General features: G+C 33.4%; 1 protein-coding gene across 1 annotated transcript in view; it reads right to left on the bottom strand.

Annotated features, from left to right (window-relative positions):
- Smp_198970 (85 kD calcium-independent phospholipase A2 (ipla2), putative) overlaps positions 1 to 19,717 on the bottom strand; it is a gene marked incomplete at its 5' end in the record, with an annotated part of 65,716 nt that extends 45,999 nt beyond the window's left edge. The window contains 5 exons of the mRNA XM_018796954.1: positions 5,206 to 5,226; positions 7,154 to 7,266; positions 7,989 to 8,171; positions 16,359 to 16,455; positions 19,617 to 19,717. Of these exons, the coding sequence (XP_018646821.1) occupies positions 5,206 to 5,226; positions 7,154 to 7,266; positions 7,989 to 8,171; positions 16,359 to 16,455; positions 19,617 to 19,717 (515 nt within the window). The remainder of the gene's footprint in view (positions 1 to 5,205; positions 5,227 to 7,153; positions 7,267 to 7,988; positions 8,172 to 16,358; positions 16,456 to 19,616) is intronic.
- Between the last annotated feature and the right edge of the window lie 639 nt (positions 19,718 to 20,356).

Raw genomic sequence — 20,356 nt, 5'->3', positions numbered from 1 at the left:
ATGGCATCTTCGTCTGGTCTTGCTGGCGTTGGTGTCGCACTAAGCGCTAGGGCTGAGGCAGCACTAATCGATTGGATCCCCATTAACAGTCGGTTATGTGCTGTTAGATTAGAAAGTTCCATCAAAGTGAGAAGAAATCGGCGTGAGAAACGGTGTCTTTTCGTCATCTCCGCCTATGCCCCGACAGATTGCAGCCCCGATGCAATCAAGGATGAGTTTTACCATCAGTTAACAGTTCTTCTCCAGAAAGCGCGTTCGACAGATATTGTAGTACTAGCCGGAGACTTGAATGCACAGGTCGGGCGTCTAGGCACAGAAGAGAGTCGTTTAGGTGGCCGATGGGGACTTGTTGGTCGCAGGACAGATAACGGGGACCGTCTGCTGCAACTGTGCACAGACCACAACCTGTTTCTGGCCAGCACTAACTTCCGGCACAGTCATCGCCGGTGTGCCACCTGGCGTCCTCCCTCTGCATCCCAAGCCTGGACTCAGATTGATCACATCGCGATCAGCTACCGCTGGCGTGGTTGTGTACAAGACTGCCGCTCCTTTCGGAGTACCTATCTGGAGTCTGATCATGCCCTGGTCTGCGCCAATCTCACCTTACTTTTCAGTGGCCGAAGGATTGACCACCACCAACGGATTGATATTAGTAAATTGGCTGCAACTTCTGTTGCAAGTAAGTATCGAGCGGAGCTAGCCTCTAGGCTAGCTACCACCCCACCGAAAAGTATAGGTGAGCATTGGTTGCATCTTCACGACGCCATGAAAATGGCGAGTAAAGCCGCTTGCGGCCTCGCGAAACGTCTCGCTTACAAGCACTGGGTTTCTTCTGGCTCCTTACAACTGATGGAAGCCCGTCGGTCTACTCCGGGTGACCGTGAGTTTGACCACAAACGAAGGCTGTTAAGTAATGAAATCGGGCAAAGCTTGCGTAAGGACCGGGAAGCCTGGTGGTCGGAGCGTGCTAATGAGATGGAAGCAGCAGCTGCATCTGGTAACTGCCGGAAGCTCTTCCAACTCATCCGAGCCACTGGCAGCAAGAAGTCTGGTGTGAGTGAAACAATCTACGAGGATGACAGGATGCCAGTCACTAACATCTGTCGACGTCTTGGACGATGGGCGGAATTTTTCGAAGGGCAGTTCAACTGGCCTGCTGCTCCGGCAACATCAACCAGCTTGTCCTGCCCCCCATGGCCGGTGACGACTGATCCACCAAACGAGGCGGAAGTCCGCAAGGAACTCCAACTCTTGAAACGTTACAAATCACCGGGCCCAGATGACTTACCTCCGGCTCTTTTTAAAGATGGTGGTGACTTTCTGACTAAGGAATTGACTGTGTTGTTTGGAAAGGTTTGGGAGCAAGAAAGTGTTCCAACATCTTGGAATGAGTCAATAGTCGTCCCTATCTTTAAAAAGGGTTCACGTTGTTCCTGCAATAACTATCGGGGGATAAGTCTACTTTCGATTGCGTCCAAACTATTGGCTTCTATCATTCTTCGTAGGTTGTTTAAAACCCGAGAACGATTGACTCGCGAGGAGCAGGCTGATTTTCGTTCTTCACCCTCTGCCAAATGTTAGAACACCGTCATACTTATCGCAGGCCAACAATCGTAGTGTTTCTTGATATCAGGGCTGCCTTCGATTCGTTGGACAGGATTGTTCTCTGGGATTGTCTATTGAAGAAGGGTGTGCCTGAGAAGTTCATTAACATCTTAAAGGCCCTGTATACGAACACCTCAGGCAGAGTGAGGGCATACAACCACCTTTCTCCCTTGTTCCATTCGAGCAGTGGGGTTAGGCAGGGTTGCCCGATCTCACCATTCCTCTTATACTTTGCCATCGACGACATCCTGGAAACAGCTCTGATGGATGTAAGTAATGGCGGTGTGGATATGTTGCCTGGAGAACGACTTCTCGACCTCGAGTATGCGGATGATATTGTCTTACTGTGCGATAATGCTCAAGGCATGCAATCAGCACTTAATCAGTTGGCAATCAGTGTCCGCAGGTACGGCATGTGCTTTGCACCCTCCAAGTGCAAAGTACTCCTACAAGACTGGCAGGATTCTCATCCTGTACTCACCCTGGATGGTGAGGAGATCGAAGTAGTTGAGAAGTTCGTGTATCTAGGTAGCTATATAAGTGCTGATGGTGGCGTGAGTGATGAGATTGATGCACGTATAATGAAAGCCAGAGCGGCTTATGCCAATCTGGGCCATCTTTGGCGCCTTCGTGATGTTAGTCTGGCTGTAAAAGGTCGGATGTACAACGCGTCGGTGAGAGCAGTTTTGCTCTTTGCTTGTGAAACCTGGCCTCTCCGAGTTGAGGATGTTAGACGTCTCTCTGTGTTCGATCATCGTTGTCTCCGAAGGATTGCTGACATCCAGTGGCAACACCATGTTAGTAATGCAGAGGTTCGGCATCGTGTGTTCGGGCGCAGAGACGATAATCCGATTGGTGTCACCATCTTGAAACACCGACTTCGGTGGCTTGGACATGTTTTACGAATGTCGTCCCAGAGACTTCCACGTCGTGCATTATTTGCCGACGGCGCTCGGAATGGTTGGAAAAAGCGGAGAGGAGGTCAGTGTATGACATGGTGTCGTGGCATGAAAGAAAGCTGCAAAGGGCTAGCTTCCGTTGGTCCTTCACGACTCCCTGGTTGGGGTCCGAGAGATGGTGCAACACAGTGGCTAGAGACGTTATCAGATATGGCTCTGAATAGAAGCCAGTGGCGATCCTGCTGCAACCTTCTTTTACTCTCTACATAAAGAATGGTTCTAACTTTCCTAACTGAAAGAGTCTTCTGGTTGTACATTTCAGTCCGCCTTATCTTTTCATCCCTTCTCTTCCTACTTTCATTATTTTGTGTGGCGCATATGTACCTGGTGCCCTTTTGTACCAATATATATGTGTTTAAATAAATAAATAAATAAATAAAATAATAGCTTAAGTTTTGACTTTCAACAGTTTTCTAGATTTTGGTCTTATTTCATAATGAAAAACACTTTAGAATTGTACGAAATTTCTGACTAAATGATCATTTGAACATTAACTATATACTACTACAAATGAAGCAATTAATGAAGTAAATTAACCATTACGAAACAGTTTGATTACATTCAATGAATAAGCAATTGGATTATAACAATTACAAAATTATTTTTACCAGTTAACAATCAAATTATGCCCATTAGTACAACTAGATATATATTTGAAAACAATCAGAAATTTTACACTATATTCATTTCAAAGTAATCATTACAAAGATATGTTTAATACAGATTACATCCTATGAATGATATGAACTAAATGTAAAAACCAGTAAGAAATAGATCTGAAAATGATGATTGGAAAAAAAACTTGGATTAAAAATTAATAAAGCATAAGTTGTCGATTAAATCTTTCTTGAATAAATCGGCAAATAGAATTACCACAAAGTTATTTTAGATACAAAAACTAGGATGTATAATTACAGCTTTAATGAAAGGATAGATAGAATTCTTATGGTAAGATATTGTTTGATTTAGTAAATAATTGAAGATAATGTAGATCCCATTCACCTTATTACTGCTATCGACTAAATATAACACGATTATAATTTGAACTAAACTTAAGCAAAATGATATTCATAAAAACACGTTACTTTATTGGCGTATTGATATACACATTGTTGGTAGGATAGGATTGGATTAAAACATGTTTTATCCAGGATTCTATTGGAGCAAGTTGATTGGTTCTTTCCTAGCCAATCAGGGCTAGCGGACAATTAGGGAAGACTCTAGAAACTTCTTGTGTAAAATTATAAGTATACTAATGCTTTTCTTACTGAGATTCACTCCCATTCAACTTGCTTTGTTTAGAATATAATCGTGCACCTGTTCAAACTATGTTCTGATCTTGAGGACTAGTCGAGTGAAGTGGTGTTCTAAAAATACTAAGCAATAAGAGTAACTGGGGTCGGTTGATATAACACTTAACACACATGAAACAGTATTTACTAAGGATAGTTAAATAAGGAAATATACAAATAGAGGTAACAAAACTTTGTAACTGTTTTCAATTCTTCAGTAACCACGATCTATCAGGCAAAAACCAATAGGCACAACTTGATTTCATCAAGCTGTTTTCTTATCTATCTGCTCTAGGGTGTTATTATTTTAAGCGTCTATTCAAGTTGAAGCTTTAAGAAGAAAGTGATATTCCATGAATAACTATTGATTTTCCAAAATAACGAAAAACCTAATCGAGTTAAAATGAGGTAATTATCGTTCAATTTTACAAGATAAGAAACCATCAAAAACCAATTGTTTAACTGAGACTGGTACTTCCGATAAGCTTTCTAACTGAACGCTTGAATGGGTCTCCTAAACCCTTCTAATAACTCCAGGCTAAATCTACACGACTTAAACACGAGAGAAAAGGCGCCAAGTGTGAAAAGAACGCTTTACTCGAAGGATAGTTCATGTACAGAAAACCGAAGGTATTTATGGTATCTCAGGTGGCCTTAAGCTTCTGTAATTTTCTGGAACCATAATAAACATAGTAACGAGATAGGTAATTATCAGACCAGAAATGTGACGCGTGACTCCCGATTTTCTAGATGTTTCCAGAAAACTTTTATTCAACACTGATTAGATAAAATGTTTTCCAGCGTTTCCAGCATTTTCTTGGAATATTTTGAGTAATACTTTGTATCCCCTCAACACCTTTCTTTCACACAATAAAACTTCATCTTTGTGTCTACTTTCCATAACAACTTTAACACGAAAAAAATAAATGATAACTAGACTGTAGCTTATGTAAATAAAACTGTTCATGAAATTTTGTTGAACAACAAAATGACCTTGAGACTTCAGCTACTTAATAGGCTCATAACAGGATTATGAATAAAGTAATAAATATATAAAGGCGTTGGTTCATCCATAGATTATAGTCCCGCCCCAAAATGCTTACATATTACACTTTATCTGAAAAATTTGTTTAGTATAAACAAGGTTTTATCACTGTTAGTATTAAAGAATCCAACATTGCTTTTTGTTCTGACAACTTGAAGAGATTTTATAACTAAACAGAAAATGTATTTACTTAAAATTTTAGTACAGATAATAACGTGAAAAATGTAAAAAATTCAAAATTCTTGAAAATATTCCCATGGGTATTGGATAAGTTTAAGAGATATTATTAAATAGTTGAACTTACCGATCAGGTGAAGGTATATAACTGAAAATTTATAGCAACCAAAATGAAAAAAAAGAGGATTAACACTAGACTTAGTATTCATGTCTTATTACGGAAAATGTTTTACTGAATGACATAAAAACATTTCGATTTTATTGATGATCAACTCATGAGAAAATGGTACATAATTGAATAGTTATTGCTGTGAAATCAAATAAGAAAGCACTGCGAACAGACTTTGTCCATTTCACTTTGAATCTTCTTCATCAGTTTACATCTTTTTATCCCATAAAGGATAGTAATCAAAGCATTGCAGTATCATCCAATTTAATTGTGACATTATGTGAACATTATTTAATAACATCCACTTATAAGTTACTTGGTAATGCAGATGGTCATGAACTCCTAGCACAACTTCGAGAGATCATGAAATAATTTAATAATCATTATAAATAATTTACTTGACTGAACTGTAAACAACAATCCATATTATAAAAGACTATTCTTAACGCTGACAGCTCTCAGGATTTTAATTAAAATAATCAAATATAGCTTTAAGATTTTGAGACAAGTAATATGCAAATTTTTAATAAAAATATCCATCATACCTGAAAAATCAACGTTTGTTTGTAATCATTTTAATTATCAATGCGTTGATTTGTAACAATCATTCCACCTAATTATTTTCTGTCTTTCCCATAAACACTATTGTGCAATCGAAAATATTACTAACAATTAACCTAATTAACTGCATATTCATCCGTTTACTTAAATCCTTAATTTATTTAAATGGTGATGGCTTCTTTATAGATAAAAAGATCCTATACTTCATGTCGACAATAAAAACATGCAAAATTTGTAAATAAGAGTTCTTTCATTTCTCAACGGAGAAGACTTTTATTTCTTCAAGAAAAATTAATTTTACATTTTCAGTTATTTTCAATGTATTGGAAGATAGACATAAATATGTAATAAAGTACTTTGTGGTTTAACACATTTGAAGGGTAAACACAGGCTAAGGAATTATGATCTAGATTGCTAAATATTGCCAATAATCACATCACACTCTAAAGTTAAAGTAAGACTGAACAAATAGTTTAAAAAGAGAATAAAAATGATCAGTAAGTCAATGAGGGCTTACTTCTAGATGTAGTGAAACAGATAGTGATATAAAAAAATATCTTTTTCTTTAAAATTAGTCGTCAATTGAAGTTAATACAATATAGCCTAGTTCAGCCAAGTCAACTAAATTTCCGTTAACTTTTGCTTGATAACCATAGTAAACCGAAGATATATTTATTAATCTATCTCTTACTATAAAATATCTTGCCCCCAAATGCCTTGGAACGGCAGAGAGTGAGGAGAGATCGCTCTACATCTAGATTTCGGCTTCCAGCCCAAACACAAACTAAACAATTTTTATGTGGTGAATATATATTTGGCAGCCTCGTCTATCAATTTTCATGTGTTCAAATAATTAATTAATTAATAATAATAATAATTTCATCAAGCAGTTAAGTGTGAGTGACAAAAAATCATCAGGTTCTTTTACTTTTGTAAAATTACCCGAATCACATTTTAAAGACCTAAAGAAACGAATGCTCCAGCTAACAGCGCGATATGAAAGCCTGATCACCACATCAAAGTAGCAGCCACAGTCGGTATATTAAGGACTGGATTTGACCAATCTTTGAGACATGTGCATCCAGAGTGACTTGCTTTGATATTGCCTTTAGTTACAAGTCTTAGTAAATTCGAATTGTGATTAGTGGTATAAACAAAGATGAGCATTTTGTGTCCTTGTACCCATTGAATAAATAAGTAGTAAATAAGTAGTAAACTAAAAATAGCGGCTCAATTGATAACGTGTTACATCAAAAGCAAAAACAAGGAAATTGTCTAAAAAGTAACAAATATTTTTAATAGAAACAACCTTTGAAAATTATTGACGAAATGACTTCAAACTAACCTGTCAGCATTACAACATAATAAATGTCGACAACTGTGCTGACTATTGTTTAGAGCATAGGGATCCGCTTCAAATGCCAATAATGCACGAATAGTATGAATTGATGCATTATACTGAAAAAGAACAAAAGTAATATTCACGCATGAATGAAGATGTATATGTATTCAAATCTCGTGAAAAACATTTAAAATGAAATAGAAGAACATGGACCTAAATCAAGCAAATATGTATATAGTGATTTGTCGATTTATATATACCTTTTCCCACATTATTTATTAACATGGTAATTTAATCTAGAGTTGAATGAATATTAGTGACTACACCAATTCTGTTTATTTATATTGACCATTACTAATCAAATGTTTGACTACTGACGATCTCTATTCCTCTGGATATATATATATATATATATATATATATATCGAATCGAACCTGGGTTTTAAGGTGGGCATAATGCCTTTAAACTGTATTAGTTAAAATCTAAAACTCCTAAAACCCTAATAGAGAAATCCACGACTATTGAAAAGAACTTCATCTGTAGCAAAGTAATAACTTACCGACAACATTTATTGAGGATCATCTTGTCTTATAAACTGATTAAAATTGAAAATATAGATTATCGAATTCCGACTGCGTAGTCTAAGAATACGAAATACGTGATAAATGGCATGTACGGGGTAATTGTTAAGTCTAATAGCTGTCTGAGTATGGAACGAGGAGTAATTAAATGTGATACACTTAAGTTGCGAGTATATCCAACAATGAAGTTAATTATATAAATACTACTTGGTGTCACATTATTGTCCATAATTAAAATAAAAACAACAAAGCTTACAGTCATGGCATAATGTAAAGGAGTTGCTCCACTATTATCACGTAAATTTGGATCAGCACCATGAACTAATAAAGCCAAAACATCTTCGAAATTGTTATCGCGTACTTTCATATGTAAAATAGTCAACCCTAGATCATTGCGTGCATCTAAATTAGCTCCAAGTACAAACAATCTTCCAAAGATCTATAGATCCAAAACAAAAAAGCAAGTAGTTTTTCCTTTCAAAAGAGAAGGAACAAAATTTAACTAGCCAGAAGGAGAATATTGATTTATTTCCAAATACAATTTTTCCGACAGATAACTGTAATAATAATGAAATACTGATCACTGTATTCACTTCAATCAATACTTTAGTCATGTAGACAACAAAAATATTAAACAATTGTTTTATTCACTTGATATTGTTTGGTTGAATCGTCCCATGGATGTTTAGGACTTCAGTTGATCAGTCTCTTATTGATATATGTGCATACTATGAGGATTGCCTCTATATAGCCATAATTCACAAGTATTATAAGTAAAGATGGATAGTGGCTAGCAGTGGAATCCAGGACGAGCCTTTCGTCTTATTAGGGACTCGTCAGCCGGATGTACCTGCACCTCAGAGTTGATGTTCACTCTGAGATTCGAACCCAGTATCGTTCGCTTCAAACGCCATCGCGTTATCCACTTAGCTACTGAGTTCTGATAGCCACTTGCTTGTGCAATGGGGTGAGGTTTAAATTCACTTGGTATTGTTTTATTATTAATCAAAATATAGTACCATAAGAGAATTGTTTATTTTCCTATAAAAACAGATACGGTACAAAAACGAAATATTATTATTTCATTTAAAAAGAAAAAATCGGTAAACTGATGACAGCAGAAGAACACACTGACAGCACTGGTTTAAATCAAAGCAATGTTAAAAAGCAAGAAGCATTGGATGGTAGTTTTGTTCTAGTATGGGGACTCCTCTGCAGTGTATATTCATGACTATTATTGGAGATCAAGCTGAGAACGTTCAGACCCTGTAATGACCATTTAACCTATAAACCAATGAGTTTGTACTTTAGTCGCTTACACTTCCAAATCTAACCATTTTCGCAATGTTTTGTGACCATCATTCATTTACAATCAATCTGTAATGCAAAACTATAAAATTTAATGACCACCATAACCCTCTTGTACTAAGATGTGATAATATTGGATGAATTTGAAAGACCCGGTAACATAAGAGTAATCGAAGTATTAAAATAAAACATTCCCAATAAATTGAAACTTAAGAAGTAATTACTGCATCAATGAAAATCTACCTTAATAACGATGTAGTAGAAAAAATTACAAATGCATTAGTAGCAACAGCGTAATCAGTCTAAATTATCACATCACACAATTTATTGAGCTGCCTGATTTATGATCCTAATCAGAAAACCATGGCACATTGTTGATTTAAATAATAATAGGCTTTCTTTGATAGTCTAATAGATATTTTTTATAATCCACAATTTAAAAACTTTATATCTATTTGTCTTCCTCATTAAAAATTTGGCTAAAGAAACATTTTCGACAAAAAAGAGAACAACAAAAAGAACACATTACATAGAAGCTTATTAATATAAATTTACTGTTTTTTTAATAATCTTTGAGTATCTATTCATAGATTATACCTGTATTTAGTCATATTTATTCTATGATTCTTATTCAGTCATTCACTCGGAGAATTCTTAGTGAAAAAGAAAAAAGAAAATTCAGTAAATTCAGCTTCGTGTGAAGTTGTCACTATATCACAATGTAGCATATCTTATTATCAGTTGATTAACATTCAATTAGTCATTCTAACGTTATACAAATTGTATCTGTTGATAATTTAAAACATCTAGTCAACAACATTTTCTCTTACTCGACGTTTTATTTTTTCTCTGAACTATTAAGGAAGAGTGACTATAAATTTAATGGATTCACTTCTGAAGGGGTTTTGTCGAGATTTCAGTATTTTCATGGTTGAAATTATAAGTCAATTGAAGGTAGACCATCATGGAAAACCTGGAAGCAGTGGACGGCCGTTTTGTCCTATTATGGGACTCCTCAGTAGTAGTCTATCGGTCAAGTGCTCTGACGCGAGACTGAAGGTCCTGGGTTTGAATCTCGTGAGGCGGGATCGTGGATGCGCACTGCTGAGGAGTCTTACAATAGGACGAAACGGCCATCCAATGCTTTCAGGTTTTCCATGGTGGTCTACCTTCAATCGACTCATGATTTCAACTATGAAAGATTCACTTCTATGTGAGGCATCGACTTTTCTTTCTGAGTATCTAATGTCATCAATATATCATATATCCTTTGTGTTTATAACATTGAGTGATGTACAGAATATCATGAATATCAAGATAAAACTTTATATTTTATAACTTCGATTGGATAGACTAAACAACATAGAATACAGAAGAACAATGCTTCTGGTTAGGGTTGTAACATACTTTTCAATAGTACAGATAAAAATGTAAACTTTAAGGAAAAGTTATTCAGTCAGTTAATATGGACATACAGCCTAGGGCAGATGTGTGTTAGCTAAAGTTTCTACTTCAGATTACATGGCAAGATGAAAATAACAAGATGAATAATTTTTTTTGAAAAAGTCGAAATGAAGAAAAGAAATCCTATTGACGTTATCCATCAGTAAGGTATAATGAAAAGGTTAGTAATTTGAGGTATAAATTGATACATTTAACTACAAGAAAGTGAATTATGATGAAACACTAATTGGTAAATATGTCATTATTACTAAAATTTGAAAGAAAAACGTTTCGAAATTATGCATAAAACTGAAACTATATGTCTAGAAAATGATAAATTAGATATTTTTCTAACAAAAAGCCTACGGTTTCTTTTTTTGATGGCAACATCTTTACTCTCTTAAAATGAGCAATGAATAGTACTTCACTGGATATATATATATATATATATATATATATATATATATAGTAACAGTTTAAGTAATAAAAAATCAAGTTCATGCAACAAGAAAAGAACAATCTTATATTTATGATGAAAACTAGACAAATGTTAATCTACACATAATACTCATAAATTATATGCAAGGAATCATATGGAGTTAATGCTTATTTATACAGTGGCATATTCACCTGAAAAACAACCTTGAGATAATAACACTAGCTCCATTTTTACTCAACACAAATATATATATGAAATTTTTTTGAAAAAAAAACTATTTCAATAATTATTACTAGCAAGATTGAAATTATTATTATTATTATTATTATTATTATTAATGACTTTATTCAATATTATAATCTGATACAATATAGAATTCTCAGCACGAGTTATTTCAACAAGTTTTTTACCAAAAAAAAACAAAAAAAACCCAAGAAAAACAAACGAAAAAAACAGGAAAGGAATGAAAAATGAAATGTGATGCAGAAATAAACACTAAAATCGTACCATATGGTCTTACTTCTAACAAAGTTTTGATGTGGGGTAGTATTAAAAATTTTTAATACAACTAGATTTTTTTTTTATTATGAGTAACTAACACAAGACTAGATGCTTAAAACAATAAAAGAATAACTGGATTATTTTTTTAAGCAAAATACAAACGCGCAGTTTTATAAGATCATTTTCATTGTATAAAAACAAACAAATAAATGAATTAGATGACATGGTAAATCATTATCAATATCATCGATAATGAGTAAAGTTCAATACAAAGATAATTGAACTAATAAAATAGTATTTTTTTAAAGGTAGGCCCAGTTACAAAACCCTAAACTTTCATAGGGAAGTTAGAAGGCCTTATTTATGTAAACATCCAGTGACCTGTTACAATCCTGTTTATTATGTAATGTTACATGTAAGTACTAAAAAAGTATCAATTAATATGAGAAAGTTGCTTAACAGTATATTTAGCTACAATATTTTTAACCGCTAGACTAATAACATGCCAAAAGTTTAAAAGCCGAAAAATTCACATTAATGATTCTAAAAAACGTACTTTGACATGCATTTCGTAGAGCATAAACTATTCTTTAAAAACGTTTTACCAAACCATTAAATCAAATTTAATACAACTGACTAGTGTAATATTAAATTCTGATCAATTAGTTACTTCTGGACAACATTTGTATTAGCTTAATAACACAATGATAACAGGGAAGAAATAACATGAGCATAAACAGAAGTGGTATCAATGATAGTTAGAAAACTGAACATGGGGAATTTAATCAGAAAAAAAAACAATGAAATTGTAGAACGAGTTGGATGAATAACATAAGAAATTAAAAGGAAGATAAAAAATGACTACATCATTACGACTGCAATTGATTTCGTACCATGTTATCTAACACTTTCAAACCTTAGAGTGAGATTACAATTGAAACCTTAACTGGAAAGTTTGAGCCTCGTTAACTACCTCACTCAGACAGTCAATGACTTCATGCCTTGATCTAATTGGTGCTCAACGTCTTATAACCTACTCATCCCAACCAGTACTGCAGGAAGCAGTGGAGGGTGACCAGGCAAATGAACCAAATATAAATCATACCATTCAATAGAGAAGACTGCATTCAGGGGAGCTCAAACTATACACTGATTACCATAGCATGCAATAATGACTAGTGTTTGTGACGATTGGAAGAAAGCTAGGGGGCAAAGCCAAAACATGGCATCAGTACTTGAAGTCACTAACTCCTGATCTGAGCCATCTTGGTGGATGCAGACTACTTGAATGGGGTCCGCGCAACTATCGTAACCAATTGTTGGAGACTCTGAGTGACATGGCTCAAAATAGACCACAATGGGATAGGTGTATAAACTCTTTATCTTCCCCTAAACCGTGAGATTAGAATTAACTTATACCTTTCTTTCTACGAACTAATTCTTTCTCCCTGTATTATATCCTTATACACAACCTTTCTTTTATATACTACTACCATTGAAGTAACTACTTCTATGGATTTGGTGTTTATCTTGTTGTGCTAATGAGGTGTGACAACCTGGACGGATACACATATGTGCCTGGTCCTACGTTGTAGCTGACTGACTGACTATTAAAGGAGAATTTACTAATATACTGTGAATAAGTCCTACCGAGTAAGTTTATATCATTGGCATAACACATATAATTTTACATCAGTAAAATTAATTTTAAACACGTGTATTTAGATATTTCTTTCTATACATTTTGTATTGATGTTTAAATGTGGTGTGATATCTAGGACTAATTAATGGTAACGATTAATTCATCATCATGAAATTTATCATAAATTTTCAACAGTATAAGTACCCAGTGCGGATTAATGAAACTTTTGAAGTAATATGATTAAATACATAAAACAAAAATCCAGACAGGCACCATCCATGAAAATAATGATTAAACACTTATGTTTTAAAATTCTTTAATTATGCACAACTTATGTGATAAACAATAGGAGAGGTAAGCATAAAACTTCTTAGAGAAGTGTACATGTTCAAGTTGTTACATTTCCATCAGCACAATGATAAAATCAATAAAAATGAAAGGATATTAGCATTCACACGGATGTACCCCGATAAAAGAATACGTCCACTTGATAATGATGTTGTAATCTTAACATTTATCCAAAAAAATAATACAAAGACATACAAGCTGTCTTAAATGTAAATATAGGAGAGTAATATATGTGCATAGAACAATTACAACATCTAGGTGATGGATTCAAACCCGATATCACTGAGGAGAATTGGGCCCAACAGTCATCCTAATTTGATTGTAGAATGAGTGATCTATGGAACTCCTCAATTAGTAGTCTGTTTCTTAAATTACATCAAATTATGCTTATCTTTAATTTAGGTGTTTTGTATATAACTCTTATTCTACTGGAGGTAAACGTATTCTGCTCTCAAATCACCTTATCCTTGGATATTAGCTCGTTTGGATAATTACACGCATAATTTGACGTCATAAGAAGTCACTAGTTAGCCATATCATATGACATATCAAATAGCGTTTTGTACTTCATTTTAAAAACACCGAAATGTGCATAATCGTCATTGTTAGAACCTGTAAAACTCCTTCAAAACAAAACCCTCTTGTAGCAAAAAAAACTTTTCTGGTTCATTATTGACAAGGGCAATGATATAACAAATTTTACTAGCTCTCAAATGAGATGTCCAATAATGAATGGTTTATTATAGGAACGCTAGTATTATTAAGCTCGCTACTTGAACGGTTGTTATTAATGTCCTAAGCGCTTCCTATAACCCCAGACTCAAAAAGTAGATAACAAAGGAAATAAAATCTGAGTAAACACTTTACTTCAAGGTTAATCTGTGTACAGATAATGGAACAGATGATCTAGATCTTCTAGGAACTTCCGAAAAAACTATTATATGTAGCACCAGACTGGGTAATTATCCGGTCTAAAAGTGATACATAATTCTTTACTTTTCTGAATGCTTCTGAGAAGTATCCGTCCAATACTGATATAACTAAACGTCTTTAGTTATTAAATCGACTTACGAGGACTTAGTCGAAGGATATTTGTGAACCTCCAACGAATAACTTTACAGTAATATCATTGTTTGACTTTTGCATTTTTGTAAGTCATTATGAAGTGTGTTCACAGAAATAATCGCAAAGTTACCACACACTTGTCTTATCATGTGAAAATTACATCGACACAAGTATATGTTTTATTCAAACACCATATTATAAACTTCTAATAAGTAAATTTTTTAAAGAAATTATTATGCTATATAAAATTTATCATTCCTACGAACAAAAACAACAGCAACTGATAAATAAGAATCTACTTATAATGTATACAACTTCTGAATAAATTTGACTAATTAGAAAACGATTTTAAAAAAACAAGTAGTTTTAGTTAAATTATCCTAATGACGTTTAAGACTCACAAAAAATGTTGGGAAACAGGGAATAATATGAAGACAATACGGAAATCCGACTAATTATTATAAAACTCAAAAGTCATTTAGGAAATATTTTGAGGAATTTGGTATTGAATATATATTTTTCTAAAGAAATCACTTGGAAATATTAGACATGATTAGCGTTTTATGTTGGTTTACATACACTTATAGCTAACTGTAGTCACGGAAATAAAAGGCTTGTTCGATCTTCATTTTCAGACTATCTTGAGTGTAAAAAATAGAATTCATTTCTCTATTGACCAAGTGAAACAATACGTTTGGAAGTATAAGATAAAAGTATAGTGTAGCGTACTTACAGCTGATACTAAACATAATGTACCAGATAAGTGTGGGATAAGTACCAAGCATCGCCAACCACAAGCTACTTCAAGTATTGTGTAAACTAGTGTAGAATTAAGTTGGATAAAAGCTGTGAGTAGACAGAACAAGACAGCGTACGTTCATAAAATTATTGACTCGAGGTGAACAATGTAACAAGGGATGTACGCTTTTTGATTGACGGCCGGTAGACGAACGTAAGCTACGTTCAAAGACTTTAGATTACATGGTTCAAAATTGATACCAACTTCCCAGATGCACTCAATTTTTTTGGTTTCTTCTATACCTCACAGTTTATTTTAAATTGTCTCCACATTTTGTCTTCCAGTTATTTGTTACAGTTTATATTCTGGTATTCACTTATTTGCTCTTCCTGTGATTAATTTCCATTGACTTAAAGTGTATCAACTTGAACCGACATACATTCAAATGATTTTCTAAATAATTTCTGCCTACCGCTAATTAAAGCGCTTTTTATTTAATTGATTGAAGTTTTATTTCGATTAGCATCTATTTAGCGAAGTTCAAACAAAAACATTGAATTTTAGACCAAAGTGGATTTGAAGGTACAAATTGAATTGCTTGGGCCTAGCGAGATAATCATAATCAGTGGTTGGAGACTCAAAATCTGTTGCAGTAATACACGTGAATTCTTTTTACACCTTTTCTCTAGTTCTTCACTTGCACTATTATTTCATACTTTTTATTGCACGAATACGATCCTTTTCTAAATTTTATTCTTAATATTTAATTATTTTCCCATCACTAATGCCAATATCGTTAAGACTCCTTCACTATAACATAACATCAAGTTCACCTTTCTGTGCTGACATTGTGAGACAACTTGAGTCGATGTGCGTTTACGCTAGATCAAATTCTTTGGACTGACTAATGTACTGAAAAGTGCCCACTTTATCTAATTCCATTTGAAGTAGATAAATACTATCATCAGCTAATCCATTAAAAGCGTGGTTCAAAATGAAACACGATAATTTATAACTACTTACTTTGTTGCGTTAAACCAGATTTCGCAATTTTCCAAGGAGTTCATTTAGATAAAATGTACAACTTATTTATTTATTAAACTGTTATGACTGTATATTATTATTATTATCAAATACTTACTTTCGAATTATGTACCAAATGAATTGGAGTATTATGATTTATTAAATCTGGTAGATTGATACAATTAGGACAATATGTGCACAGTAGATTAACACATCTGTATTATTCATAATTCAGAAAAAGGAATGAAATAATAGAATAAACATGATTATTATTACTATTGACAACTATTATTGTTATTAATGAAAAACCAGATAGAATACAATTTTCGAGTACAACCAATTCACAATACACTATTACAATACAAAATTCCAAAAAATAATTTATAGAAGCGCTGGTGAGGTACAAACTTTTACAACGAAAAGTTTTCAAGTAGTGAATTACAAATCCAAAAAAAAAGAAAACCTATCATTTAACTGAACAAATGAACCAAATATTACATGAAATCAGATAAAATTTCCCTCCAACTCTGTATTATTCGTGTGTCAATATGAAATCTGATTCGGTTAGCAAAAACGGAAAAAACCGAATAAAAAATAATGAAAACGAACGGTTAAATGGAATCAGTAATGAAAATAAATTAGAATAGTATTATTAATAACTGGGTGGAAAGTGATATACATATTTGAATATTACAACATATCATTTAAGATTTCAGTAATTCATTACCAACAACTTTGTCTGAATCTTTAATAAACCTTTGAAAACACCAAAAATGTTTTAAAAAAGGTGAATTATAGATAGTAAAAAATAGGAAATATAGGTTACGATTTCAAAGTAATTCCATTGAAATAGATCAACATTTCCTAGAATTTCGGTGCAGATCCAACAAAATCCGAATTGTTAGTAGTCGTTAGTTCTTAAACACATTCAACTAACAATTGATTTTATAAAACTTGGATTAGTTCTCAATGGTTCATTCTTACAACCAGTATTTATCTCACAAAAGTTCTTGTTCATATTTCTTCAATGAGATGAGGCAATAAAAAAACCTACCATGAGATTGTTATTCATGGTCTTTGTTACAATTTATTGGATGAATTAAGACCGTCTCACGACAACATACAACAATGAGTGATGAGTTAGACTATAGGTTTCTGTACACATGCATGCTTACATATGAATGACCTAACCCAAGACAGTTTACTTTCAAACTATCAATTGAATTCAAACAATACTATACGAAATAATTATTTCTGAAATAAGAAGTATATTACATATTTCATTTTGGCAGCTTATTATTCGTTGAAAACACAATTATTTACAACCTAAACAGAATTTTAATAGAAATGACTAAGTAGCAAGCAAGTCAACAAAAGAGTTTCAGAAACATTTTCAGACTGAACTTTTACAAATAACAAGTGATCAAACCCGTAACAGTATTGCTCTTAAGATATAATAATAATACCACTGATAGTAATAATAATAATGAGAATAACAATAGTAACAATAATAATAATAATAATAATATGAAGTCTACTGGTAATTGGTACAAACAGCAGTAGTATATCATAACCTGATGTATGGGCGAGAATGATAAGGATTGGTTGTTTACTTAGTCAGACTAGTAGATAGTCTGACAGGTACTATATGAGTTATATATTTTATTACTCTTATTATTACTGTGATTGTTGTCGGTTTTGGTGTGGAAATATACTTGCGTTCTAGTCACGCCAGTCACGTGTTCTTGATCCGAGTTGTGTTGATGTCCTGTGGAATAGACACTGAGAGGGTATTCAGTGCAGATATTCGTCTAAGGCAAATTAACGTCCCATATGTGTAGACGGGGAAACCGAGCGTTATAACAATAGCGATGGTGGTTAAAACGGATCTACGCCTATATATACAGTTAAAGCGGATTTTATAACAATAAAATGGATGATCTGAAATCTTTATTGCAACAGCAAAATGCTTTCATAGAGTTACTGGTCAAGAATATGTCAGTATCCCCAAAAACCCAGGTACCTAGTTCCACTATGACTTCGGATTCTATTGCGAACCCAATAAATGAATTTAGATTTGATCCAGAAAGTGGAATTACTTTTGAGGAGTGGTTTAAGCGCCATGATGATCTATTTGTTGATGATTGTAAAGAGTGGGACAAATGTTCGAAATTGAAATTATTACTACTGAAAGTTAGAGTTTCTGAATATGAAAAGTTTTGTAATTTTATTCTCCCAGAGAAGCTAGTCGACATAACCTCCATAAAAACAGAATGTCTGAGACACATATTTGAAGAACGGTCATCAGTTTTCCACACTAGATACCAATGCATCCAGCTTGTAAAAAGACCACAGGACGATTTTGTGACGTATATCAGCATCATGAACCGGGAATGTGAGCGGTTCTGGCCACAAGAAATGTCTTCAGACCATTTTAAATGCCTCTCAATGCTTAGCCTTTCTCATTATTACCGCTATTATATTACTTCGATCCCTTCACTACTTATGTTGGAAATTTTGTCTTAGGTCAACGCAATTGTTTCAAGTTTTATGTTTACCATGACTGATGACTGACATATAGAATCTATTCATATTTAAAATTGAGGAAAATCGACGCTTAATACATATTTACTTTGTCTTTAACAATGATTTCGGTAATTTCACAAGTCCATTAATTTAGCAATCATAAGATAATGAAATATTCACTAGTGTAAACAAACTTGTGGTGCCAGTAAGCAAGAAAAAAATACTAAAGTACAAACATAAAATGAAACCTTGCACAATTTTTCCGAGTTTTCTATCTTTTACAGTAAACCTTAAGTCCAAGTAAGTAACAGTGTACAAGGATTATCCAATTACTAAAACACAGACAACAACAGCAAAAATAATATTTGGACTCTACAAGAAGCTGAAGTAGTGTATAACTTTGCAGAGTCATTAATGACAACCTAATCGCCAAAAATGAGAAGCTTGAATCAAGTCTATTGAAATCTAGTGAACAGATATTTTTTCTAAATATACGGACATTGCTGTAACTACCCTCGACTAACGTCCGTCACAATTATCAACTTGTCCTCCTCTATATATCTAAACATGAAAACAATTAATGCAAATCAGCAAATATATACATATTTGTAGATTGGTTTATCAAATATAATGCATGGTGATTTATAATAATACCAAACAGCCTGAATCATAGATCCTTATATTGTTCTTTGACAATATGAAGGTTGAATAATTAGACTACTAAGCTCAAACCTCATGATCTGCATAGATGCATGCATTAACAGTGAAAAGGAAAATCATAGACCTCAAATATAGGCCCTTTTTTAAAAAAAGTGGAGACATACAGAAAGCAATTTCACAGTAAACTTACTCAAGTGAATCATTATTGACAGCAATATGAATAGGAAATGATTCGAATTCACCAATCATAGGATCACCACCAGCTTTAAGCAGCTTTTCAATGCATTCCATAGAATTATTACGACAGGCAATATGTAAAGGAGATTCACCTTTGTTATTCAAAGCATTGACATCTAAACTTTGAAGATTGTCAAGAAGTAACTGGATATCAACCAATAAGGAAACAAAGAGAAAAAAACAGAGAGAAATGGAGATGAGAAGTATGTATCTAGGAAACTGATTTCTTTTAACGCTTTTCTGCCTATATCCATTAACATATTTCTTGTCAAACCTCGGTAAATCGACGGTAATTTCTCATTTAAAGATAAATTAGTAATTAAGTTTAGGCGTACTTTTTGTAGGGATATTTAACTATCTAGTTGTCTAGTTTCAAAAAAATCAATTTTCTCACATTTTTCACATTTCATCAAATATTGGACAGAATTTAACGAAACAGATAAGCAGAAATAAAGAACAGAAACAGTTCAATATAAATAAAAGTTTCTTCTTTATCGACTGATCGTCCAATTATACACGTACACACGACTTGTCACAGTAAATATTCACTTTTCAGAAGTAATGTCCTATATGTGTATCCAACTTTACACACAACGACTAGTAAGCGGAAACGTGATTCGTTGCTTAATAAATACAATCTGGACATAAAAGTTAATATAACTAGTTAAGTAGATTAAGAAGTCACCTATATTT

The sequence above is a fragment of the Schistosoma mansoni genome (assembly GCF_000237925.1).
Source record: "Schistosoma mansoni, WGS project CABG00000000 data, supercontig 0169, strain Puerto Rico, whole genome shotgun sequence".
NCBI classification, from domain to species: Eukaryota; Metazoa; Platyhelminthes; class Trematoda; order Strigeidida; family Schistosomatidae; genus Schistosoma; species Schistosoma mansoni.
This window is presented reverse-complemented; position numbering and strand designations above follow the sequence as displayed.